Genomic DNA, 27,690 nt, shown 5'->3' on the forward strand with positions numbered 1-27,690 from the left:
TTGTGTGTGAGACGCACACCGCGGTGTCGCCCTCGTTCCGGGTGCGGCGGAGCTATCAGAGGGACCTGCGGGCGAGCTCGCACCCGTCTGACCGGGAGAGGCCGCTGCGGCGGCTCCGCTACGGGGCTACAGGTTACCGGGGTGCCGCCGCTGCCGCCTCCGCCTCCCCCCCCTCTGCTGCGTTGTGGAGCATTCCGCTCCACAGGTGAGGAGTGCCGCCGGGGAGAGCCCATGTAGAGCGCGGGGGAAGACACACGGGACTGACACCCGCATCTCGGGCGGCGGAGCTATCGCCCGGCCGCTCTCGGGGCGGCTCCTCCGCCCCGCCTGGGAAGATCCCGCGCTGCCCTCTCGCGTCGCCCCGCGCGGCTTCACCCTCCCTCCTGCCGCTGCTTCTGCGCGGTCCCGTCCCACCCTCGGCGCGTGGTGCCGCCCGGCGCGGGCGGGGCGCGCTGGAGGCGCGGGGGTCGCGCAGCCGCCGCCCCGGCCCGGCCCGACCCTGCGGCTCCCCGGCGCTGAGCCTGCGGCTCCCCCGGCCCGGCCCGGGGGCGATGCCGACACAGCGGGACGGCGGCGCCGGCAGCACCATGTCGGCTCCGGGCGGCCTCGGGGGCAGCCTCGGCGGGGACGGCGCCCACCAGGTCCGGGTGAAAGCCTACTACAAGGGGTGAGTGCGGGCGCCGAGCCCCCGGGGCGGCCGGGCGGAGAGGAGAGGAGCGGCGCCGCGGGAGTGCGGGTACCCGGCACGGGCTCTTCTGCACGGGCTCTTCTGCACGGGCTGCCGTGGATACTCCTGGCTCCAGCCTTGGGTATCCCCTGTCTTGAAGGGAGGCAGGAAAAGAGCGGAGGAAAAGCCCTCCACGACCAACCAGCCGTGCTGAAATGGATGTCAAGTGCAGGACTGGTGTTGGGGTTCGGGGGGAAGCCGGATCCTCCCTTCTGCTGGGATGGCCTTGCCGGTGAACAAGGATGAGCCTGAGCAGCCTCTGCCCTGCTCACCCTGCTTCACTTCACCCCCAGGCCCTGGCTGGCAGTCATAAATACATACTCCTTCATAACACAGGCCAGAAGTCGTGCTTAGTATGTTCAGGGTCCAGCTTTGGTCCTGGCCTCCCTGTATTAAGTGATGTTCAGGACTAAAGGAAGAGGATGTTTGTGTGAAAATTTGTTTCATAGGTTTTTAGTCTGTTTGCCAGGGATTGAGCGTTTTCCAAGGGAGTCTGTGAATAGTAACCCAGATGCATCTACTGTCAATTTTGATTCTGCTGTTAAAAAAAAAAAAAAAAAAAAGTATATTAGGGGTCTACACAATGGAAATCTGAATTCTATTGGCCTAATTCAGTGGCTGTCCAACAATAACACATAAAGCAGAGGAAACATCCTGCCTTGGGGTCACGGCCCCCTATTAAATAGTAACAGTTACAGGACTTAATAAATTCAGTGCAAGGGTTGCCAGTGGTTCATTGGGCCATTAAGTCTGAGGGGAGGTGATCTAAGCAGAAAACAACGTAGGTTGCATTTTTGGATTAAGAGTGATACATGATACTCTTGATAGCTTCCTTCCAGTTATCTGCGTTAAGCACAAGAAAAGGTGTATTACATTTTCAGTATTTACTCTCTGTTATCTCTGGCTGTATCATTTTAAGGAGAGGTATAGAAACCACACTGGTCATTTGGTATTTGCTACTGTGTTTGTTTCTGGCTTGTGTCTGCTTTGGGGCTTTTCTTGACAGAAGTCTGTAGAAGTTGGTGTAGAGACTGCACAGTCTGTGGCTTTAAAGAACATATGAGACACTGTCAAAGTATGTGAAATTCTGAGCTCTTTGTTTTACAGTCCCTTTAATCCACCTTTTCTTAAGGAAGTGAAGATGCCTCTAGCTGTCTAAGCTGGCAGAAGCTTCATTTGGTCAGACAGTGAACTAAAATGGGAACGGTTCCAGGTTAAAACCATTTATTTTTCTCCTGCTAGGTCAGTTTTAATCTTGATCAATTTCACATGCAATCACATGTATTCTTGCTTTAGCACAGGGAGGCTATGGAGCAAGAACAGGGAGGAAGCAGGCCAGGGTTGTGGGAGTGAGGAAGAAAATCTGTTACATTGGTCAGGAATGCTGGCTCATGGCACTGGTAATAATTTCACAGGCACTGGAATGTTTCTTTTGAGTCTGGTCCATTGGCTTTTTATCTGTTAATGCAGTTATCAGTTTAAGAATGGCACTGAGTCAGAGAGGGTGTTGGTTAACCCGTTGTGAATACCAACAAACTAACAAGCTGAGTGCCTTAGTCATGATTTATTTTGAGATACAAGCAAATTATTCTCTCCACTTTCTTACAACAGAAAGTCTCAAGCCCCTTCTCAGACTTGCACTATCAAGTGGGTATCAAAGCCAAACACTTTACTTGCACTTACCCTGAAATGACTCAGAGACTGAATGCTGATCAGGATCTGAATGCTGGTACCAAAGGCAGCTTTTTCCTATTTCTTCAAATAAACTGTCTCAAGATTAGGGCTAGATCGAGGAATTACTGAGAAATAGTGTTAATCAGGAAACGTTAATCTCTCCTAATTTCCTTTTAATAGAAGCATTTAAATGGGTTGTAGAAGTTATTGGGAAAGTCTGGCTGGCAAGGTATTTTCACCTTCCAAAAAGAATTTCTGGTTAAAACGAAAAAGAAATGAAAAACCACCAAGGCAACCCAACCCAGCCACTTAGAAGCACAGATTTGTTCTTGAAACATTTGGGAATCTGATAGTCGGGATACTTGCCTGGGGCAAAGAGCTGAGTCTGAATCCCCAAAATTTGCCTGGGTCTGGCCAGGAGCCCAATTGCTTTTCTCAGCCAAGACAAAGACTTCACACAGGACCTTTGAAGAGTCTTTGTTTCATTGAACCGTGCAGTGGTAATTCTTTATCTTAAATTAATGAAATATGTTAAAACAGGAAGGGAAATTTTCCTAAAAATGAACAGAGATCATGAGAATAAGGGGTTGGGGAATTCCCGGAGACTTGGGAATTAGGGCATTACGTTGAGTTTTTCCAGGTATTTCCTTCTCTCAGGTAAACTGTGCTTATCTTTCACATAGGACTTCTTGTTTAAATAGTATTACCTATTTTAAAGAGTTACTGTCATCTGTGCAGTGTATGTAACAGAGGTTCCTGAGGGGGGTTTTAGGAATTTACTGTGTTACTCCAAACGTTTACGTGGTTTTTTGTTGATGCAGTAACAAAATATAGCAGCTCCCAGTGTATGGCACTGATCAGCATCTGTAATTACACCCATTTCAGCTCTGTGATGATATTCAAAGTTTGTCTTTTCTCTAACCTCATTTGCTGGAGATGCTTTCTGTCAGGTCAGTGCAAGAAGTTGTTATTCATCCGTGTAGTAGGAGTGGAGAACAGGTAGGAATAATTCACTGTTCGTGCTCCAGGAATCCTGTAGAATTCTGATATGCTGATTTTCTGATATTCTGATTAGAATGCTGATTTTAAAAAAGGAGCAAAACCAAATAACTAGAATAACCATTTTTCTGTCATGATTAGAACTGATTGTATTCTTTTAGTGCCTGACATAGATTTTGTGCTGGTTTTAGCTGTGTAGGCTGTAATGTAGGTTAGATTTTTAATAAAAAGCTGTAGATACCAATGCTTTGCCTGCCTTCAGTTTGATTTGCTTCAAATGAAGAACATGCATAACAGTCTCATGATACATGTTAAACCTGCTTCTTGTCTTAATTTTAATGTAGTTGCATGAGTGGAAAAAGTGTGAGGAGAAAATAAATTTTAACTGTAAAATCAAAATATAAAGACATCCATAAAGATGTCCAGAAAATTTATTTCTTAAGGATTCTTTAATTCTTGCATTATTTCTTTTAATTTTTCTTTATCTTTGGTATTTTTTGATTAATTCTTCAGCATAGTGTCTTCTGTTTTCTGTTGACCATCAGGTTCCTCAGAGTGTTCAGCTTAAAAAAACTTTGGACTAAGTCTGTGAATAAATTCTCACCCCTTATTGCTGTTTCAATATTGATTTAGCTTTCTGACAATATATTTTTTCCAGAAAAACAGACTTGCACAGAGGAAGGCAATGCCTTAAATAGCTATGAGTGGCAGTAGCTGCACCTCATGGTACAGAAATGTCACTGACACAGCAGAATGCCCCAGGAGTCCTGTGGGGGTTCATTGCAGTGAGCTCTAATTAGACATTTTCTAAAGCCTTAATGACTGGCCCGAGTGTGTGATGCATGCATAGGTATGTGGGTAATATGTATAATGTATTTGTAAATTTCCACATACATAAAATGGCATGTATGAGGCTGCAGGTGGAAAAGGCTAAAGCAGTAGTGTCAGTTCTTACAGGGTCGTTTTCTCTCAGGAGTTTAAGGTCAGTGAAAATGAGGTACAGATAATGAATTGTATTTAATTGTTGGAGTTGTTTTGGGGGTTTTGTGTTGAGTGGTTCTTTTCTTGTTAAAGGATGTAACAACTGTTGGACGGTTTGTAAAAAAAGTGAGGAAAGCTGTTTGATCTCATGAAAGGTGGGGAAGATAGTGATGAAATTTATGGTCTTCTAGGTGTAATTAAAATATGTTCTCCCTAGTGTGTTTAGATTTACCATTTGCGTTTTCTCAGCCTTCCTAAGGTTTATGTTTTACTGATTCTGATATTTGCAGGATATTGATTCACACAGGCTGTTTGGCAGTATGAATAAAATGATGTTTATTAATATTTATGAAAGATAGAAGTGATAGCATTTTCAGTGAAAGTAATTCAGGACAAGTGCTGTGTTCTTATTTGCGTGTTTCCTACTCACAGATCCCTGATTAAGACCAGCTGTAATAGTGCTAAAACAAATTGTAAGAAATCTGGTGCTTCCATAGTAAGAGGTAATTGGCACCTCCCAGATGTGCTTGATCAGATTTGATCAAAAGATCAAAAAGAAAAGATCTGCTTGAATCAGATTTTCTTCTAATTCCTTGTGTGTGCCAAGAGGGGACGAACAAGGATATTTATGTCACCTTGGAATAGCTTTTTGACAAACATGCTTATTCCAAGCAGTGCATAACATTCATCACAAGGAAAGGCCTATTGTCCAGAAAATTTTTCCCACTTCTCAGTAAAAGAAAACATTTTATGTCTTTAATGCAAGTCAGCAGGCTGTGGTCCATATTAACTTTCCTTTTTTCCTTAATTTGTCCTACTAACTTTTATTTAAAATACAAAATTTGTTCTCAGTAGAGTTTAACTTCATCTTGGTTTGAGTGAATTCAGCTTTTTCCTGGAGGAAGGTATCATGAGTGCTGTGTTAGGGGCAAGAAGCGTGGAGACACCAAGGTGTGACAGGAGAACCACTGTGGAAGTGAGACCTGTCTGAGTAGGAAATGTCAGGGTCATCAGTGGAGTTCAAATGGCAAAATAAAGCAGTAGGAAGACCTCTAACCTTTCAGTTCCTGTGTTATGTAGATATTGCTTGTGGAACCTTGTTTATACTTAATTAACATAATCTTTCTCTTTTAATATTGCTATTGGCTAGAGTTCTTTGAAAGAGCGATTAGTGTCTGCTATAGCAGAAGAGATATTCCAAATTATTTAGTAACTGATGCATGTCCTGCTGGAAGTATTAGAGTAGTAATTTAGAGAACATCCTTAAATTCTAAAATAATTAAACTCTCCTTTTTTTTTCTGAAGAACAACTGGTTTGCTACTTAAAGTTACCAACAAGAAGTAAGAGGTTTTTTTTTTTCTGTTGGTATCAGCTTTTACTTTAGAGATATGAAGAGATTCCAAGGCTGTTCAGTACATCTTAACATGGTGGCTTTTCCTGTGCACTGCAGCACAGATAAATCTATTTTAAGTGAACTTGAATCATCAAATTTGAAAATGTGCTGAACAGATTTTGCTAATATATATATAATTTAATCTTCAGTTTTTGCTGAAGCATCAGTGATTACAGTCTCTAAAAGTGTGGTCTGTAACTCTTTCTGCTTTTCTAGCAGCAATAGTCATTTAACAAACTCTCCACTGACTAGTTCAATCCCAAAAAGCCATTCAATGTAAACATACAAAAATCAGAGCCAATTTTTTTGTGTAAGAGCATTCCAAAGTGAACATATCTGTGCTAAAATGTGAATAAATGAAGGGATGGTAAACTCTAGCACCCAATCAGTGGAGCTGCTAAGTAAGCAATGCCTTATTTCCTTCCCAGAAAAACAGGAAATACAGGTTAAGGCTTTGCCTCCTAATACGAGGTTGTTCTGTGGTGGCTGCCAGTGTGTCTGTGACAGGAACACACTGCCAAATCTGCCTTGGTGGCATTGGGCTCCCAGTTGGTGTTTCGTTAGAAGTTGCAAAGGGAGATCTTTGTGTTTGGGAGAAGAGTTTGCTGTGTTGGATGGATGCAATTGGGGCTTTCAAATAAAGCCCCATTTGCCCTAAATGACTGTGCTGTGTCTAAATACTGGGGTCCAAATGTTGTTTTGTTTCATATTTTGTCTCACGTGGAAAGAACAGGAGTGATTCCTGTACCAAATCACGCAGCAGCTTTTTGACTGCTTTATTCAGATTATTGAAGAGATGTTGTATTTTTATCCTGGGCACATGTTTGCCCTATTTACTGGAGTCTGTCCCCTAACTAAACCTAACCCAACTGATGATGCTCATAAATCCCAAAGCAGGCTTTCTGTGCTTCCAGAGTGCTTAGAAATTGCCAGTTGATTTTATTCCTGCTGCTGCTCTCAGAGGAGCCTCAGGCAAACAGTTTGGTTTTAGTGTGCTCTCTGCCCCTCCTGAGCATTGTTCCAGTTCCATGACCACAGCATTTATGTTAAGTCACCTTCTTGATCCCAATCTGCCTGTGCACATGATGATTTAAAGATAATTTAACTTGCTGCATATGTACATTTCAGTCTGCTAGGAGCCTTGATGGGATTTTTGACCAGGTAAAAACTTTGTTGCTTCAATTTTTTTTTTTTAGCTTCCCCAAACAGTCATGGTTGCTTGCACCCACCAGAGCAAATCCAGCTGACTGAGGTTTTTATGGGAGGATTAACCTTGTAGTTCAAACACGAGGCTTTTATGCTGTGTTTGAGGAGAGTGTTGAAAAGAGTCTTCTCCCTTCCTCTAACTGTATCTCCCAACTCCTTTGTTTAAGGGAATGAGCCCTGAGTCACCTGTTCCCCTTTAAGGCCCAGACAACACAGTGGGTCAGCATTTTTTGTTAACATATTAAAGCTAGGTTAACTCACTTTAAATCTTAATTATCACAGAAATACCCATTCTGCATAACAGTAAAGCAGTACATTTTAATTCTAAGTATATGGCTTTCTGTCAGCCTTCCCCTTCATTGTGTGAAGCACCACTCTTTTTTTAAAGGCACTTTCAATATTTGGCACAACCCCCTGAATCTGCTAGGAAATCTGTTTAGTATTTGACATTAATTTTTCATAACATCTACACGATCAAAATTTAGTTGGAGTAAATGTTTATGTTTTTACATTTTGATATCTAATAACAAAGTAACTGTTAAAGAGGAAGTATAACCAGAAATATGTTATGAACATCATTCAAAACATATGCAGCATTTCATTCTTGAGTTTCCACTGGTGTAAGATCTAATTTGTCTGTGTGGTTAATATCTGCTGCAACTCACTTCATAGTTATTTGGGCATAAATAGTTTTTTTTTAAGCAGATACCTGGAGGATTAAATGTCAAGTTAAAAAAATCCCTTGGATCCTGACTTTGCTATAGAAGGGAACGTACGTACTTTATTTTACTTTAACATTTTGGAGGGAGCAGCATCAGGGATGGTGTTTCTATTAGTGGTATATGGAAGGTGTTAGAGATGATGATCAATGTTATGTTTTGTGGTATAGTTTCTGAAGGTTATTTTTCTCTTGCTCAGGGACATCATGATAACCTATTTTGAGCCTTCCATCTCCTTCGAGGGACTGTGCAGTGAAGTTCGAGACATGTGCTCCTTTGACAATGAGCAGCTTTTCACCATGAAATGGATTGATGAAGAAGGTAAATCAATGCTTATCAATACATTGATCAACTTTCCAGCTTTTCTTTCCCTTTCATCTTTTCCTTTCTCTCTGCCTTCATAAGATAAGCTTATAAAACATATAATCTGATTAAAAATAATAGTTAGCCAATACCTTTTTAAGTATAGCTTAGTGAAGAGGTATTTGTTTCACACTACTTAGTGTGTAGCTTGCTGTCTTTTTAAACCAAACAAGACCTCAGTAATTATCAAAATGTTAATTTAATGTTAGGATTTCTTATGAAGGCAGCAGAAAGTAATCTCTAATACTGCTGAAGATTCCCTTTACCTCTTATATTTTTGAAAGAGTTAAACAGACATTGCTATACAGATTGCAGTATTTATCTAAAATATTGATGCAGTTTAATGTATAGCTGAATTGTATGTGTAACCAAAACCATTATGTATTGAGTGTTATTATCAGCTGTTATTTAGGTTGCTAAAGTCTATTAACACGTAGTTACTAATAAAACTTTTTCTAAACACTAGTGATGTGTAGTAATTTTTCATCAAAATGCAGTGACAGCCTTGACTGAGAACTCTTCATCTCTAGTGCTTACATTATCCATCATAAAGTTAACCTTGGATGAAAAAAGTCCTGAGTTTGTTCTCTCTGTTAACAGATGTCATTCAGATGAGCTGTGTGTGTACAGTAGTAATTTTTTTTAGAGATTATTTGTAGGTTCAGTTTTCTCAGTGGAATTAGTTCATTCTACACGTAGGTTTTGAGCTACAACTACAACGAAGAGCCCTCTGAATTATGAGATTGCTGTGGAGTTATTTTAGCTGATGCAGTACATAAAAGGCTGCAGTGTGCAGTGATTTGTTGGCTGTGGTTGGTGTTTGCATGCAGCTGTCAGCATAAATGGTGCTTATAGAACTGTTTCCTCCCATTTAAAATTGGGCAACTGCCAGTTTATTCAGAGTTTAAAGCTAACCATGGAGCAAAGCTGGTTTTTGGAAGTGCCATATAGGCAGGTGTGTTGAAGATTATGTAGTGTTGGGAGCCTGAGCAGGTGGGGTTTTTTACTTCCCCTCATCACCCCAAAGTTATTTATACCAGGCAGATGCAGTACAGTAAAATGAGCAATGTTTATGACTGAACTGTGCAGCAGAGCTATTGGGAACTGAACATTTACTTCATAATAAGCTGGCTATGTTGTTTTGTCATCAGGAAGATAATGGACTCCTCACTGCAGAGGAGGAGTCTGCAGTGTCAGTCACAGTAAGAAGATACATATATTTTCAATAAAAATTTTGTACTGATTCAATAATTTACTTGAAGCCACAGTTTGCTCTGTCTCAATACCTGCTTTTTTAATTAGAGATTGGTTTATTAAAAAAAAGAAAGGAAGGCTGCAGTTTAACTGAATTATTTTCTGGTGTTCACATAGGATTTGATTTTTACAAGCAATCCTTGTTTGCATTAATCGTTGACTTACAGTTTAATGTCAGTGGAGAAAAAGTTAATCTGCCAATGAGGAGTGTGTTTAAAGCAAATCCTCCTGTCTTTATTGTGAATAATTATTGCAAGTACAATGCATGGCTTCTTGCCAAGCCCTCTGCCTCCTCTCTCATCACCACTCTGTAGTGTTTTCAGTTGATATTCTTTCTAGAAACCTGTTTTGCTTTAGTGGAAAATTGCAGTATCCCATCCTCTTCACCAAAACTGAAGTTCAGTGTTTAGCAGTAGCATGAGGAAATGTGTGTGCTGTAGGCTGGTACTTGTTACAGTATTACTCACTCTTTTTATATAGTCTGAGACAAGGTAAGGGGTCTGGGGCATTGCTACTTCCTGACTAAACTGGATTTTCCTGGTCACTAAGGTTTTGATTTGTCATACAGTAAATGCCTTGCAAGATGAGGGCATCATGTATAACTGCTGTGATTTCGTAGAGGTAATGGCACACAAAGACAGATCTAATTTAATTGACTTGAGTAATTTCCAAACTCCTCAGATGCAAATGGAAAATAGAATGTACTTGGTTTGATTTTAGACAAATTTCTATTTTTTCATTTTTGGTCAGTTCAGCTTCGCTCTGCCTTCTGGAGCATCCTGTGGGATGGGCACTGGCCTTGTGTGTGTCTTCAGTCTGTTGTTTCTCATTATATAACTCAAAAGTAAATATTTTCTTATGTATCCCAGCTGTCTTTGACAGCAAAATTTGTACAGCTCAAGCTTGTTGAAAGAGATGTCTATAAACCTTCTGTTCTGAGTAGGCTTGTTCTTGAGACCCTCTTCTGCTTCTGCCAAAACGAAGCACAAAATGTTTGCACAGGTGTCAGAAACAAATGAAGAAAAACTGGTTTGTTGATTCTGAGTGAGTCTGAGTAAATACAATTGTTCCTTCTCCTCCCACCCCACTCTGCGCAGTGTAAGTTTGTGCTGTGGGTGGACACTGGTGTGTCCAGGTGCCCAGCCACAGGGGGAGGTGGTTTGGTGGAAAATGACTGTAGGTGGCTTCAAAGACTCATCTTGAGGGTTTTAATGTGCAGAAAACAATAAAGACAGAATGCTGCAAATGGGCCGTTTACTTTTGTCGCTGATATTTTAGCAAAAGAAAAGAATGCTTAGAATCACAAAATGGATTGAGTTCGAGGGACTGTAAAGCCCATCTTGTCCCAGAGATAAATCCCTTGTCCTTGCACAGAACATCTTGTGTAGATGAAGGGGGGGAGAAAATGTTGAGCTAATAACTGGAAGTATTTTCTTTCTTTGGCGCAGTGATCATTGAGACTCAACACTGTTTTTAAAATGTTTCAGTTATAATACTACTTTTAAAAAGGGTTATTCTTTTAGGGGGCTATTTTTTTAAATGTTACTAATCTGTATCAGACACCAAAGAAAACACAGTCTTGTTTGAGAAACTTCATCATCAAGAATTTGGCATGTAATTTAGTCTGCACCATCTCAAATGGTCAACAAAACTGCAATTGTTTTATTTAAAAAAATAAGAAACAAAGCCAGCCAACTCCCACTTTTTTCTGCCTAGGTGCCCTTTCTTTAAGGGATTTTATTTCAAATAGTCCTGTGAGTGTGAAAGTAGTAGTTACAAATCAGAAAAATGGGGTGTTGTACTTAGATTACATTATTTGTCTAAAGTTTCTGTTGAGGTTTGATGAGAGACTGGAGGTCTAACTGCTTTTGCAGCTCCTGGTGCAAGTCTTGGCAGTGCTGGAGCAGCTGTGACAAAAGCATTGACTCAGTTCTAATTAAAAATCCATGAAACACAAGGTAATCTCAGAAGATTTTTAGGTGCTGGAGTTTAGCCTGAACCTCCTCTACTGAAATAATGTGTAACCATGCTTGTAGAAATGTTTTGTTGTTATGATCTGCTTGCCTTTTGGGAATATCCCATATTTTTATTTTCCCTGAAAGAACTCAATATAACTCTACTTTGAGATGTACTTTTTGAACAGTGTTAAAAATAAATACTACCACACTTGAGAATATTGGGTACTTGCTACAATAATTGTCTTGGAACCAACTGTGAGGGAACTACTGAATGGTGTGGAACTGATTGTGTTGAGTTTTGTGGTGTTCTGTTTTCTTTCCACAGGAGATCCATGTACAGTTTCCTCCCAGCTGGAGTTAGAAGAGGCCTTTCGGTTGTATGAGCTAAACAAGGATTCAGAGCTTCTGATCCATGGTAGGTGAAATTCACTGAAATTTGCTGCTGCTCATGTTTGTACCTGTGAACAAGTAGAATTCTTACCTTGCATTACCTGTGCCTTTCACACAGCCTTCTCCCTTCAGGCCTGGGATCATCCTGTCAAGAGATGCTGATGACCATTCACTGTGCTTTGAGCTCTTCTTTATGAAATTATGGGAGAAAAAAATACTTTGCTGTTAGTTTATTCATGAAACTCAGCCCCTGTCTCTTCATAAATTCAGCCTAAGTGTCTTCATGCACTTGCTGGCAGCCAGAGGTAGAAGGGATTTAAAGTACTATTTATTTATATATTAAGTTCATTTATTATGCTGAAGTTGGTTATGGGTAAGTGCTTTAGAGCAGCATCTCTATTAGGAAAAAAGTTAATGAGCTCCATTTGTGATGCCAAATGAATGAAAAGTTTGATTTTTCTAAAATTAAGTACTTCAGTTTTAAGCTTAGTAATATCGTGCCCCTGTTTACTGCGTAATTGTTCAATTTTTATTTTCCATGCTTATATGCATATTTTGGCAGCTTCTGCAGAATATTTTTCTAAACATTTGTAACATTTTAGCACTAGAAGGTCAATCTTTGTTTATGAGAGATTAGACCAGAAAAGTGATCAATATGAAGTGTTGGTGTGTTACACCACAGTGTCTTAACAGGCTCCTGATCTTAAAAAGATGCAAAAAATCTAGTTTATCATCAGCCCATTTGAAACAGCTTTCCAGCTTCCCACAGAGAGTTTTAAAAAGGGAAAGAATATAATCTGTTAGTAGATACATTTCACTGCTTCTGTACATATTGAATTTTTGATCTGCCCTTTCTCCATTGATTTTTGTGTTTGATAAGCTGCCGATGAAACTGGCACCAGGGCTGTCTCTCCCCATACTTCTCTCTAGTGATTACTGGAGCCAAATAAACTGTAAAAGATGAGTAGTGTAACTGAAGCTAAATAAACTGAAAAAACCAAACCTACTTACATCATAAACATCCTATGTAACTGTTAGGACATTGCCATATAATGCATCTATAGTATTTGGAAATCTTGACTAACTGTGAGGATTAGTCACATAAGAAACCAAAATCATTACTTTTTCTAGTTACTTTCTTTAAGAAATAACTTCATTTATTCTGGTTTTTGTTTGTATTTCTCATGTATGTCACTGCTATGCCCAGCAAAAGGGGTTTGTGGTGGTTTGCTGCTCACCTGCTCTTGCACAAGGTTTTATTGAACTGCAGTCAATGCTGTCTTGTAGATGGTTGAATGCCTTTCAGGAGTGTTGTAATTAACCCAAGGATTTATTTTCTGTCTGAAATAAAAAGCTAATCAGAAGTTAATGTCTTTCTTGCAGTATTTCCATGTGTCCCAGAGCGGCCTGGCATGCCTTGTCCAGGAGAAGATAGTAAGTAGGCATTTTAGTTAAGAAGTACAGAAAATCAGTTCAGATTTCCTGTTTTAGCAGATTTTGATGTTCTTTGGTTTGGCATCCCGCACTTATGAATATTAATAATGCAAATCTGTGCAAATCAAATATTTGAAAGGAATAGGAAGTCTTGCTAAACTTAATGTTTGTCACTTCTGAATCATTGTTAATAAGCATTTCACATTCCTGTTAACTATCCATGTCACTCTGCTTTCTTTGCTTTTGCCTCTTCTATCATGACAGTTTTTTTATCCTATTCCTGTCTTTTTGGGAGTTGCCAGATTGCTGGCTGACAATTGTGAACAGAGGCTTGTAACCAATGGGAATGACTTGTCGTGTCACCATTTAGATCTGTGGTTAATTCATTTGAAGTTGATGTTCAGGTGCTCTCAGGAGGACTCTCCAAAAACCTCTCCTGTGTTAACTAATGTTCTAGGCATTAAAGAGGTAATTTCCCCATAGTCTTGAAGTTTTATAAAAGAGTGTGTGTATGTTATGCACACACATCTGTCAGCTTGGTATCCTAATCTCTGACAAATGTAAATGTGCATGTTTACAAGTTAACTTGGGCAGAATGAGTAATGCTGCTTATCTGAAAAATGAGGTTGCAGACTGAATCAGAAAGAGATTTGCAGCTCATTGTAGTTTTTCGTCTCCTGGTTTTCAGTTTTGTTCTCTGACATGCCTCAAGTAATGAAAAGCAAAGTAATAGTGAAAAGAATAAAAAAAATTAATAGTGGCAGCTGTGGGTTAAAAACACTGGAGGATTTGCCAAATAATCTTATAAATCAGGACATGCTCCCAAAATTCACTTTCCTTCCTCCTTTCCCATCCCCACAGCTCCTCCCCAAGTTGGGGTGAGGTATTTAAATACTTTGCACAGAAGAGTTTGTATTGTTTGGACAATTTTCTCTTGACTCACTGTTCCTTTTAACTTCAGGAAATCATTGGAATAAACTTTGAGTCAACCAGGATATTCTATTTCAAATTTTATCCAAAATTAAAAAAAATAAATGAAAAAGATACTTGAAATATTCCTCTGTTTCTGTAAGGTGCAGGAGTGAAACTTTACTCTGTAAGTCACTCTGCACAGAAGCCTCCAGGAGAAGATGTTGTAGTTCTGTGTTTGTATTTGTCTGGATATAATCCTGTGTTTTTCCTCTTAGAGTCCATTTATCGCCGAGGCGCCCGCCGGTGGCGAAAGCTCTATTGTGCAAATGGTCACACTTTCCAAGCCAAACGATTTAACAGGGTGAGACTCTTGTTGGGTACTTAAAGCCATGATACAGGGATGTGTTACTTACATAATGATGATGCCACTGCTTTGAAAAGTTATCAGGTAGTTTTGTTCTATTTTTGTTGTTTGTCTGTAGACTTCTGGTAACCCTGTATTTTCTGGAAACTTTATCAATATGAAATCATCAGGAACTTAAAATAGAAAAAACCAAAACAAATTGGTTACAATTCACTTTACATATACTCTGAAAGCATAATATCAAAGCTCCTGTGTTCCCTTAAAATATTCCCAGAGGGCAAACTGGAATGCTGATGTTAAATGGCTGAAAGTACTTTTCAGTTTTTTAACTTCTGGGAGTAAAAAGGTCTGAACTTGCTTATGATGCACAGACTTTTCTTTCATGAGTTTTAAAGGAAAAAGCTGAGCTGTTTCTCCAGGCAGCCTGTTTCTGATGCCATGTAATTGACTGAAAATAACAAACCATTCAGAATATTTTCAAGAAGCAATAGTCAAGTATAATTAGCTAAGGACCAAGAAGGCTCTGCTGTGTTTAAAAACAGCAACAGCAAAAACCAAACCCAAAATATTTGAGTAAGTCAGGTCCCTTGACAGCTTCAATAATCTTTTCTTCTTCTCTAAGCTTAGTGTATTGTGTGCTTAATGCCTGAGATCGTCTCCACTAAACTTCATCTTGAGCATCCTCATGTCTAACTTCAGCTTTTTTATTTTGTTCTGGTTTTGACCTCATCTGGGTTAAAAAGGCTGTCAAGGCACCATAGTTAATTGCCTTTGCACTCTTGCCTGGGTAGGCACCCTGTTTTCATGGATCTTTGGATTGTTTTGTGAATGTCCCTCAGCGAGTGGTGATCTTCCCATTTGCCTTGTGTGATGGTTTAATGTGTTGAAGCTTCTGCTCTCCTGCCTTCCTCTCACCTGCACGGGGAGGTGAGGAGATGAGCTTGGTTAATGCAGGTGTGGCTGGATAGTTCTTGTTGTTTAATTTTGCTCTTTAATCAGTTTTGTTGGTTTCTGATTGCAGAGAGCTCACTGTGCCATCTGCACTGACCGGATATGGGGTCTGGGGCGCCAGGGCTACAAATGCATCAATTGCAAACTCCTCGTTCACAAGAAGTGTCATAAACTTGTCAATGTTGAATGTGGCCGACCTACACTACAGCCAGTGAGTAAAACTGACTTGATAAGTTCTCTTGATTAAGAAGCAACCAATCAAACAAAAAAAACCCTTTTTATACTGTTTGTTTTCAAGCTGCAGCCTGCAAATTATCGCTGTAGTTGAAACACCATTTTTTATGGTTACTGTGACTTCTGCAATAATGTTTGGGATTCACTGAGCAGAGTTGCAACTTAATAGCAAGACAAGAGTCTACTCTGCATATCTGATGTTTTTTCCTGTGTCACATATAAGGGACATTTATCCCATCCTTCACAATGATGTTACATAGTGTGTATAAATGTACACACACGCTACTTTACATCTTCAAAACAGAGTACAGGTAAAGTCTCTAAATATCTGATAGATTATTGAGTTATTTCCCATTTACAGCAAAGGAATATGAAGTGCAGAATTTTTGACTTTTGTCCCAAGAAATTCAATCATCTTCAGTTCTTAAATCCCGAGAAAAATTGAGTTTATTATTGGTTTAATAAAGCAGACAGCTACAAGTCTATATTTTGTTAATTCTTTTGACTAATATATATATATATATTGCTGAAGGATTGAGTTTTTCTCACTTCTCATCTGCTGTATTTCTTTCTCTGTTGTACCAAGTTGTCACTTCTGCAGCTTCTAGAAGCATGTCATAACTTCTAGAAAATAAGGAAAATAAAGAAGCAGTTGTTTATTTCATTGTGTATATTTTAGTAACTGTTGACTAATCAAGTTACAAAGTAGCTAGATTGTATTCCTCAAGGGTCATTATTTTCATTTATTGACTGAAATAATGTGTCTCACACTTGGACAGTCTATTACAAAAATCCTTTCTGTGTTTGCAGGAACCAATAATGCCTATGGATCCATCATCAGTGCACTCAGATAATGTAGAATCAGGTAAGATCAATAATTTTTTCTTTAAATTACTGTAAGTTGCTAAAAAGTGAACTTTGAAGTAAAATTATTTAAAAAACCCTTTATTTTTCACAGAATAAAAAAGTAAGACAGTTTTGTAATGCTGAGAGGGATACAAATGTAAAAATTCCACTTTTCCATATCTTATCACTTTCAGAAATTGACTTTACTAAAAGAGTAAGAATTTAGGCTGTCAGTTACATTTAGTAAGCTGAGTACTTCAAATGCCCTGATCAAGCAAAAAAATCAAAACCAAACCCTTAAGAGCATTTAGCAGAGCTTTTGCTGGAGTGGTGGTCAAACGTATTTTTATTCTTATGGCAGTCAGAGTCATAAGATGCAGACCCATCCTGATGCAAACTCATCAGTTTTGAATGCTTCCAATAGAAGCATTTAAACTGTGTGTCTGTAAATGTTTAAATTCTAAGGCAAAAGAAAATCCTGTTGTGTTGCATTGGTCTAATAAATTTTTCTTGCATCTCCAGTGATTCCATACAATCCCTCAAGTCATGAGAGTTTGGACCATGTTGGTGAAGAAAAAGAGGTAAAATATCTTAACCATGCTAATTCTGTACATAGAATCACAGAGTATCTGAAGTTGGAAGGAACCCATGAAGATCATCAGAGATCTTAGGACCTGTGTGCCTCAGTTTCAAGATTTTAGTAATTTAATTTGTCTCAAACTGAAAATTAGCACAAAAGGTACATTTGGGTTGCTCCTGAGGCGTGTGCATCTATGGCTTGCTGTTTTATTTTGGACCTTGAGTTGAGATGTGCTTTGATTTAGAAAGTGCTGCAAATTCTCCCAGTTTGGTTTGTTTATTATCTGCCAAGTCTCCTTTGCCTCCTCTTTCCTGACACATTCCTTTCTAGGACAGTACAGTTTTAAGATAACAAGTGTTAATTTAATTACTTGTTTATATTAATTTTGAAATGTTGTTTGAAACGCTGACTTTTGCAGTTGCTCAGAGTGGCAAGGCTGCTTCCTCATTTCAGTGTATCTTTATCCACAGGCAATGAGCATTAGGGAAAGTGGCAAAGCTTCCTCCAGTCTGGGCCTGCAGGATTTTGATTTGCTCCGAGTCATTGGAAGGGGCAGCTATGCCAAAGTGCTGCTGGTTCGGCTGAAGAAAACAGAGCGCATTTATGCCATGAAAGTGGTGAAGAAAGAGCTCGTCAACGATGATGAGGTGGGCAGGGTGTTCTCAGTGAATTGGGAAATTCTTCTAGACAGCTCCAGACTCCCCCACGAGGTGGGAGGCAGGTCTGGGCTGCAGCACTCAATGAGAAGTGTACATGTGGTTTTTTGTGCTGCTCTATAGGAGGTTCACAAGGCAGGTAATAGGGTGGAGTCTGATTTTCGTATGTTAAAGTCTGGTTTTTGTCACAAAGAAATCTCACAATGTTATTTTAATTGCTTTTAAAATCAGACCCCCATCTTAACAATTTTTGTGCAGTGATCAGTGAAAACATGACAGAAATTGTACTATTAAACTGCTAAAAACTGTTGTTACTGAGGATTTCCCTTGAGTTTCTTGAGGCTACTCTAAAAAGATTGGAGTTACTGTGGCTTGCTGTCCAAAAGCTTTTGCATTTATTTCTCAGTCTACCATTGATTCCATCTGCGTTTCTTGGTGCTGCTATACATTTCCCTGCACCAGTTTATCTTCTATAGATCTGTGTTTTCATTCCCAAGGTGGTTACACAGTGAGGCTAAGAGTAGAGGACATTAAGGAAAAAGAAAGTATGCTGTAAGTTATTGCTTCACACTTCAGAACTATATTTAATTTCTTGCAAGTAAAACAAGGACAGCAAAGCCCTTGAATGTCTTTCTGCTAGTTGTCTTTAATACTTGACGTAAGAAGTGCAACAATCCTTTTCTGAATATCACTTTTCTTCAAAAAACAGGATATTGACTGGGTTCAGACAGAGAAACACGTCTTTGAACAGGCCTCAAATCATCCCTTTCTGGTTGGACTGCACTCTTGCTTCCAGACAGAAAGCAGGTAAAGGTCATAAAATAATAAGATAGTCTTATAGAAAATATTTCATGCCAAAGGCACCTCTAAGGCCCATTTAAAGCATAAAATGTTAGGTAACAAAGTCAGTGTTTTGTAAATCATTGTAGTGTTTTATTATCCAGATGCTATGTGCAACTAAGGTTTGTAGATGGGGAAGAATGTAAAGTACTGGAAGATGTGGTGGGAAGGATTCTGGACAAGAAGAGAAGTGCAGCTAGCAGGAAAAAAGGGATTGAGAATATGTGGTAGAAGAGAAAGTAGAATGGAAGGGGGGAAAAAAGGCTTGGGGAGACAAAAATCAGAAGTACAAAAACCAAGGAATAATTGTCTCAAACTTGCCTGGATTCTCTGAAGATGAATCTCTGAGCAAGACTCAGAAAATAGATCCGAATTTTCAGAAGGAAAACCAAGTAACAGAGGTGAATATGATTATTTTTCTATTCTATAGAGTAATAGCTTTAAGTACGTATAAAATAAAATTGTATATTTGAGCAATATCCTTGCTGTTTTGAAAAGGTGACAAGCTAGTAGAGGGAAGCAAGAGGAAAGAGTGTTTGTAATGCACGGATAGTATTAACCACACAAAGGAGACTAAAAGGATCAGGAAGGAAAATTAGATTTTTAATTTTTAAATGATTTGTGCATAGAAACTGATGTGGCTCTAAATAGTCACATGTGTAGTCAAGACAAGCAGTAGCTGTAATGGATGAGGAATATGGGAAGGATTACTTACTTTCCTTTATCAGTAAAGGAATTTTCTAGAGAAACTTTGTATACTTGACTTTTAACTTTGGGAGTTTATTCAAGGAGGGTAATGATGAAACCAGCCGTGGTACCAGAGAGATGGGAGGAGTGGAATGGACATTGTTCTACAACAGACCTGTAGCATCTCACACCTCTTTCAGCCATGCACACAATCATTTGTACAACCCTGTGTGTTCCAGGTTATTCTTTGTTATAGAGTATGTCAATGGAGGAGACCTGATGTTCCATATGCAGAGGCAGAGGAAGCTGCCAGAGGAGCATGCCAGGTGTGTCTCATTCCAGATTTCTTGCATCAAAACAGTGGTTTTCTGACACAGTGCAGCAGTAGGGAGATTATAAGGGATGAGCTGGCAAATCCTCTCCAGATGTTAAGGATTTAAGAAATGTGAAACTGCATCCTCCTTTTGCTGCTGAAAGCCACCGTGTTTTTGTTTCAAGAAGGAGCTGTAATGGGAAGCATTTAGATGTTGTTAGCATTGGCATTACTCTGTATGACTTCAGTCTGCTATTTTTTTCCAGAAAAACAGTTTTGTGGTATTTTTTTTTTAATGTCTAATGATATCAATGTGTTTCTCATACAACAACCACTACCAGCTGTCCAGGCAAATGCTGAGTTCTTGGTGCATATGCTTAATCTCAGATGGTGAGATAAAAGGGATGATTGCAGTAGACATCACTATTAACTAAAAACAATTTTTGAAGTACATAGAAACATTTGTATGATTATAAACAATTTGCCACTTCTCTGTGGAAAAAGAATAGAATACTTGGGGTTATGTATAGAAAATACCGTACTACCAAGACTGTGTTGCTGTGGTTTGAGTTTTGATTACTTGAATAATCAATATTTCTTTCTACACTAGATTTTATTCTGCTGAAATCAGTCTAGCATTGAACTATTTACATGAGCGAGGGATAATCTACAGGGATTTAAAACTGGATAATGTGCTCCTGGATTCTGAAGGGCATATTAAACTCACAGATTATGGCATGTGCAAGGTAAGATCTAGTTTCTTACTAACCAGGAAAATGAACAATTAAGAAATTGTTATAAATTAAAAGATGCAGAGACTTTAAAAAGTGAAATTTCAAAGTATCTCTTTGTACACAGTGCACACTCATCTCACTTCCACATGTGGAGGAAAGGTAAATGCCAGAGTGCACAGACTTCATTTACATGCATTGTTGATGTTTTTATGAAGCTGCTGGATCAACTTGTCTGGGAGGGGTTGGCTGAAATAGTCAGGATAAGGTGATTTCAAAAGAGGTTGAAATTATCAGTCACTTGCTCCTGTTTGGATTCTGTGGCACTGCCCATTTCATGTGGGAAAACTTTTGTCACTACAAAGACACTGAAGCACAGGTTTGACTTTGCCATGGAATTGCCATTATGCTGGTTATTCAAGATTTAAATTTTTAATTCAAAGTGAAGCTCTTTACAGAGGAGTGTGGGATCTTCAGTTAACTATTTTCTTTCCATCATTTCTTAAAGGAGGGTCTGAGGCCTGGTGACACAACCAGCACGTTCTGTGGGACTCCAAACTATATTGCACCTGAAATTCTCCGGGGAGAGGATTATGGTAAATGGAATTTTTTGTTGCTACTTTATAACTTTCACCTTGTTTCTTCTTACTGGAGTTGTTTAGCAGTACAAAGTAAAAATCTCCATTAGACACATGATCAGTCTTAATTCAACATCCTGTCTGAAAAAGTAAATAAAGCCTTCAAAGGAAGAGCAGAAAACAATACACAAAGTAAATGATATACTCTGCATTTCACATTTTAAATTCTTTTGACCAGTATTGACTAATAGCTCGAGTCTTCCAAATTTATTGTTGTTTATAACTATTTTAGATACTAGTAGTGATATCCTTGCAGTCTGGAATTGTTTGGTTTTGGAGCTTTACCGCTGGCAGCAATGACAGATTAGATATAAATTCATTGCAAAAGGCCTAGGTAGTAGATGTCGCTTTACATATTTTTTTTTTTAATCTACCATCTTACTTCAATCAAGTATCTCTTTCAGACTGGCTTCGGATCTTCCTTCTTATCACAAGCTTTCTGAGCCAGCCAGACTGTATCAGCCCCAGCCTGGCTACTGGGATATCCTTTAGCAGTGAATAGCAGGGTAGATATGCTTTGCTCCATGAATGACTGACTTGCTGCTATTAAGAATCACATAGTTCCTCCTAGCCCTTATCTCCTGCCCTGGGTAATGCACTGTTGGTTAGTAATGACTAGGCTTAAATATTATCTAAACCTTTGTTAAGGTCTTAACACCAACCTTTAAACTCTTTGCATTTCCTCTGTACAGCATCTCCTCCTGTTGTGTACACAGTGATCCACGTAACGTCTGGTACAGTCCTTATCTTTCCTTTATTCAGCTAATTGGAAAGACTGGCAATACTAAACGTTTTTGAACTCGTTCTCTCTATCTTTAGCCCCAGAAGTGTTGGTATTTTTGTTGTGAAATGTTTCCAGTGGTGTTTTGTCTCTTGAATTCTAGGCTTCAGCGTGGACTGGTGGGCACTTGGTGTGCTGATGTTTGAAATGATGGCAGGCCGGTCGCCGTTTGACATCGTTGGGAGTTCTGACAACCCTGATCAGAACACAGAGGATTATCTCTTCCAAGGTAAGTACCATGAGTGTTCCTACACTTCAGTGCTTTGCTTCTGCTTAACCTTTAAACTAACTTCAAAGATGCAAAGGCTGAGAGGAATCTTGTTTTCTTGCAGTAATTTTGGAAAAGCAGATCCGAATTCCCCGATCCCTCTCTGTGAAAGCAGCAGGTGTTCTAAAGAGTTTCCTTAACAAGGTAAGAGCTGATTAACTTTATCTGCCATGTACAGAAACATGGTAGAAAAGGTGAAAGCCTAAAGCAGAATTTCAGTGGGGTTGGGGGATATATTCTAGATACTTGTCTTAAAATCTGAAGCTCCTTGTTCTCGGGCTAGGATTGTGAGTAAATTTCAAAGCAAACGGCATAGAAATGCTCCAAATGATTTCTTTAAATGGGGAATTGAACAAACTTACTAGATGTATTTTGATTCTGAGAGGAGCAGCTTAACAAATCACTTGGACAGCTTCTTACGATGTTATGGGAGCTCTCTAGCCTGAGTCAGAAGGTGCACGTGTGATAGTGGATGAGTCCAAGCACTTGCTGGCCTTCGGTGTTATGTGAGTGGAAAGAAAGAGATACAGGAGTAACCAGATTTGGTTAAGGTATTCTAAAAAAGTAACGCCATTCATTGCACACTGTTACAACTCCTGGTAGTGTGTGTACCTGGAGGTGGAACTGTCTTGTTAAAATAACCTTTTTTCCACAGTATTTACCAGGAGCTGCAGTTACTGCCCCAGTGTGATTGCCTGGCAGTCTGTGCAGGGAGGAGCAGGGGAAGGGGGGGGGAAAGAATCAAATTCATTAGTAATCTAACCAAGCCTGCTCTGAAACCTATGGTATGTTTAAACAGGTCTGAATGAAATTTAAGAAAAGCAGTATGGTCATTTATATAAAATTCAGTTCAGGGCTGCCGTGTATTCCTGCCTATTTCAGAGGGTAAATTGAAGCAGTTTCCAAAATAAATAATGCTAACTTAGTTCTTCAGTGTCCCTTGTAACTCTGGTGTTTCATTTCTCATGGGATTTGTAACACTGGCATTTTATTCATGTGTAGGCTGTGGCATCCATTTAGAAATAATTTCTTCCTTGCACAGGATCCCAAGGAGCGCTTGGGCTGCCATCCTCAGACAGGGTTTGCAGATATCCAGGGACATCCTTTCTTCCGCAATGTTGATTGGGATCTGGTAAGTGAATGCCCTGCCTTGGCTGATTTTCTTTGCATACATTGATGGCTTGACAAAGTTGTTTTGAGCCTAAGAGAGCCCCTTAAGCTCAAAAACCTTAAGCTCTTAATTTATGTTGTACCATAATTACAATACACAATTTTTATCCTGTTTACACACAGTAAGTGCTGTAGATTATTAGAATGATTGTAGAAATTATAAGCAATAATAATAATTTCCAGCCTTGTTTAAAAATAATTCAATAAGTTGTAATTGATTCTCAGTGTGACTTAAGTGCATTTATTCTTAGATGGAGCAAAAGCAAGTGGTCCCTCCATTTAAACCAAATATATCTGGAGAATTTGGTCTGGATAACTTTGATTCCCAATTCACCAATGAACCTGTGCAGCTCACTCCAGACGATGAGTAAGTAATGTACAATTTAAGAAGTTCAGATAAGAGAAGATGCTTTCTTTGGCTTGTTTGGGCATTTTAAATTATTAGTAGTCAGGTGAGATTATCCTGGCTGAAAAGCATTAATAAAATGCATGATAGTGGGCTTGATTTTTGTAGTGAATTTGTGGTTCTTAAATTAACTCTTGAGAAGCCCTGACCTTTCTAGCTTTATTGAGCCATTGCTGATCACGTTTTAGGAATTTTTGTAGGGTTTTATATAACACTTGTGTAGTATGTGAACATAAAAAGTGAATGTTAAATGTTACCTGTGCACCTTGATCAGGTCTGAAATCCAAGTTTCGTCTTCATCCCTGTCTAAATGCAGAAGGTACAAATAAAGTTTAGCAAAGTTGCTGATGCAGGTGCAGTATCTATCACATCCTAATGTTTTCAGGTTCTTACAAAACTGAGTGTTTAGGGAAAGTTTTAAAACTGCAAACCTTGCAGATTGCTTTGTGGGAGAGTGAGTGCAGCCTAGTCACTGCTTTTGAGGGGTTTTGTGTTTTGGTACCATTATTGGGGTTAAAAAAACCCACTGGTAACTGTAAAGGTAGAGAGGGTGAAAGAGAGAAGGGAAATGTTCTCAACTGCAAACCACTGTACAGGTTTAAATTTAAAGTCAATCTATCAGTTAATGTTGTTATCTTTTTAAATTTGCTGAACTAATGACTGTTTTTTAATCCTAATAGTGATATTGTGAAGAAGATTGACCAGTCTGAATTTGAAGGCTTTGAATACATAAATCCTCTTTTGATGTCAGCTGAGGAATGTGTCTGAATTCTCCATTTCTGAACTGTGCCAATTGTTACTCCGTTTGTTTCTGCATGGATAAACATCTCTCCATTTTGATGCACTTGCATAAAATGAGTAACTCAACATCCTGATCTTGCCACCTAGTGTGAATTTTCTTTTTGTATTAATTGTTGTTCAGGACAGTTGTTACGCTGAACCTTCAGCTGCCAGATTTAAAATGTTAGAGCTTTCTAACAATTTTGCCAAATTTGAATTTTAATACAGGAGTTGGTCTTTGGGGCTCCTGACTGAACAAAGGGTCTGGCTGTACAGTTTGCCAGTACAGTGTTCTGAGCAAGGAAAGGTTTTCAATGCTTAATGAACACAAATTGCATCAGGTGATGTAATAGTTTATCATCCAAGGATTTCAGATTTTTCAGCAAGATGAGTAAGAACTTATCACTTATGTAGTTCCAAATCTCTTCTCTCTAAACATCTGATTTCCCTGTTCCAGACATAGAACTTAGAGCTTTGTTAGTGCCCTTCAGACTGAAATGACAGCAAGGAGAGCAGATATTTACTCTGAATAGGTCAAGACTGGCTGCTTTCATGGGCAATATTGATCCTATCCTGAAGGAAACTATTGACTCCATGTTAGAATTTGTAGACTTTGCTCCAAAACTCACACTACGAATTGTACACTGATACAGAGAGTGCCTTTCTAGCCTGGCCCTTCCAGTGAGGGTTGGACATGGCATCAAGTGTCAGTTTAAACAAAGAATTCAGTTAACACTTCGAGAAGCTAAAATCTGCACAGCATAATTTAGCAGTAAGGGGCAGCTAATACTGAACCTCATACTATTTATTGCTTTTATACTTGCTGTCTTAACTGCATCAGAACTGCACACGGTACAGCCACAACCTGGAAAAGGGCATCAGTTCCTTTTTTATCTTACTGCCACACTACTGGGAATGAGTTCCACTTTGCCAGTGGAAAAAGCATATCTAGAATAAAATAGGTGCTGTCCACAATGACTCCCTTAACTTCTGCCCATAGAGATGGTGTTCTGTACTCACAATCAAACCTGAAATGTTGGTAGTAGGCTCAAGGAAAGCATTTGAAAGAGTGGTTCCAACTAGGACTAGGAGGTGTGTTTCTTACATTTCATGTTAGTAAGCAGTGTAATATACAGCACAGATAATTCTTATTTTTAATGTTTAAGCAATAGTTTTGAATGTGTTGGGCTGAAGAAATGCCAAATGTATCACTTTTTTATTATTATTTTGGGGAAAAGGGATTAAGAGACACTAAGGAAAGGAATCTGTGTTATGTAAGAGCTGTAAGACAAGCTAAGTGTCACTGAAAGCAGATCTGAGTATCTGTAAGCACAAGTTGGCAAGCATTAGCTGAAGCTTTTAGTAGATTTTTGCTTGGCCAGTGTCTTTCTGTGTAAATCCTTTTATGGCAACACTAATTTCATAGCACAAGTTTTCCCGTGTATGTCTGTTCACTTCCATGTCAGCTTCAAGCAGAGGGATTGCACAAATCCACACTGGTGTCACAGTATGAGATTTAGTTCATGTTTTTCTTTTCAATGTGAATAGGAAACTCTTTAGTATTGGGCCGAGTTTTCAAAACTGGGAAGTGATTTGAGGGGCTTCAGTTTCAGGGAAGCATTGAGCCTCCTCACTGTTAGAAATCAGGTTTCCTTAAATTCAAGTTGTGTCTTTTCAAATGTAAAATATCAGAGTGAACTTTCCTTTAAAGAGCAGCTAATGACTTCAGCACGTTTAGTTCATGTCAAGTGAACTGCTTACATGCAGTTTTAAAATGGTGATTGTTTAGCCTCTGACTCCTACACCCACATGATCAGTTTAGACATCAGGGCATAACTGACATTAAACCTGGAAATCATTTAAAGCAAACAAGAAAAGCCTTGTCTCTACAGTGGCATCATTTCCTATGAGGTATTAAGGAAAAGGGCTTTATGTAAGGAAGGGCATTTCTGCCATTCATCACAGAAGAGTAAAGCAAAAGGTAATTTTTTAATAGATAATGTCACAGAAAAAATACTTTTTCTATTTGCATATCTAACCATTAAGAATGTTGCAAAGTGACAAATATCTTAAATTACTGTAAATCCATTTTTGAACTTTAATTTTCTCCAAAGTGCCATGATATTAACTGTTATTTTTCATTGTTAAGCATACAGCAACAGTCATAAATATTCAGAAGGGACATTGGGTGTAAACAGTCCAGTGCAGTAGCTTTTGGTTTTTGGAGATGTGTCTGCATCAGAAGCATGATGTATTTATGTGGAGTAACCTCCTTTTGTATGCGAGTTGGATTCCTATGGGTGCTCTGCTAGTTAATATTGTCACTACTATTTTCCTGTTTCATATGGAATATGGTCTTGAACATTGTTGTGTAATCATTCCCTTTGTTTGTGCACACTTTTTACTTTAAATAAAACATTTATATTAGACCTCTGTGTGTTAAAATCTCAGACAAATACTGTGAAATGCTGGTCTGTGCTTGGGATCATCATCTGACCCTTTTTAACTATCCACATCCCATGGGAGCCTTGTTCTAATCTTTTCATTTCTTACAGAAAATTGCACTGGTATAGGCCACAGCAGCCCAAAGAAATGCCTTTCTCATCCTGCATTTACCAAACGTGTCTGAGAATGCAGGTCTTGCTCCAGCATCATTCCCCAGCCTCATGCTCATCTTGTCCTTTGAAGAAAAATCGTCCTTGTAGGTTCTGTCTTTCCTTCCAACAGCAGTGATGAGACAAAATCAATGAGGTGTCAGTCCTCTGCGCAGAGAGAAATCTTCAAGGAAAATAAAAAATGCTACTCCAGCTTGCTCATCCAAGGGCCTCTCTCAACTGGAACTTGTAAAACGTCATCTCAGCTGCCAGAGCTGGGATTTGGAGTTCAGAGCAATGCTCTCGTCTGCTGCACTTACTTCTGCATGATTTATTTCTTTGTTTCTTCAACTCCTCCCCTACATTCTGAGATTTCTGACACAGAGAGTGCGAGCACTTTGCTCATACCCTGCTTCACAATATCTGTATTGCAGTATTTTTTAAAAGAGATTTTGTCTTGCCTGTTAGCACGAGTGTGTGTCTGCAATCCTGGCGAGTGCTGCAGATGGCTGCATATCTTACATGCTTAACCTCCCCCCACGCACACTCCCTGTTTCTGTTCAGTTGGGTGCCCAGCTGCTCTCGCCTCAGTCTGAGCAATTGTTTATGCTGAGGCACTCTATGAAGGAAGCTAATAGCTTGAATAATCTATATATACACTTGATAAGTGCTAAGCAAGCGTCCTCACTTCAGTGTAAGGCATTTAAGCAACAAAGGTATCTGAAACTGGCCACAGAACAATGAGGTTTTCCTGGGAAGAGAGAGCTGGGGATTGAATCCCTTTGAGAAAGAGTGGATTTTACCATATCTTGCATTTTTTTTTTGCAATCTGTTTCCCCA

At 39.2% G+C, this 27,690-nt stretch overlaps 1 protein-coding gene across 1 annotated transcript; it reads left to right on the forward strand.

Moving 5' to 3' along the window:
- The first annotated feature begins 227 nt into the window (after positions 1–227).
- Positions 228–26,685, forward strand: PRKCI (protein kinase C iota). The gene is made up of 18 exons (XM_085069008.1): positions 228–667; positions 7,900–8,021; positions 11,601–11,690; positions 13,049–13,099; positions 14,287–14,372; positions 15,397–15,537; positions 16,371–16,425; positions 16,929–16,987; positions 17,457–17,633; positions 18,352–18,449; positions 19,409–19,495; positions 20,093–20,228; positions 20,722–20,809; positions 21,736–21,861; positions 21,965–22,044; positions 22,943–23,032; positions 23,322–23,437; positions 24,157–26,685. Exons 1-18 carry the CDS (start codon positions 552–554, stop codon positions 24,242–24,244), a joined length of 1,806 nt encoding a protein of 601 aa, XP_084925134.1. The 5' UTR covers positions 228–551; the 3' UTR covers positions 24,245–26,685.
- Positions 26,686–27,690: the final 1,005 nt, after the last annotated feature.

The sequence above is a fragment of the Lichenostomus cassidix genome, chromosome 9, assembly GCF_008360975.1.
Source record: "Lichenostomus cassidix isolate B80296 chromosome 9, HeHo_3.0, whole genome shotgun sequence".
Classification (NCBI taxonomy): Eukaryota; Metazoa; Chordata; class Aves; order Passeriformes; family Meliphagidae; genus Lichenostomus; species Lichenostomus cassidix.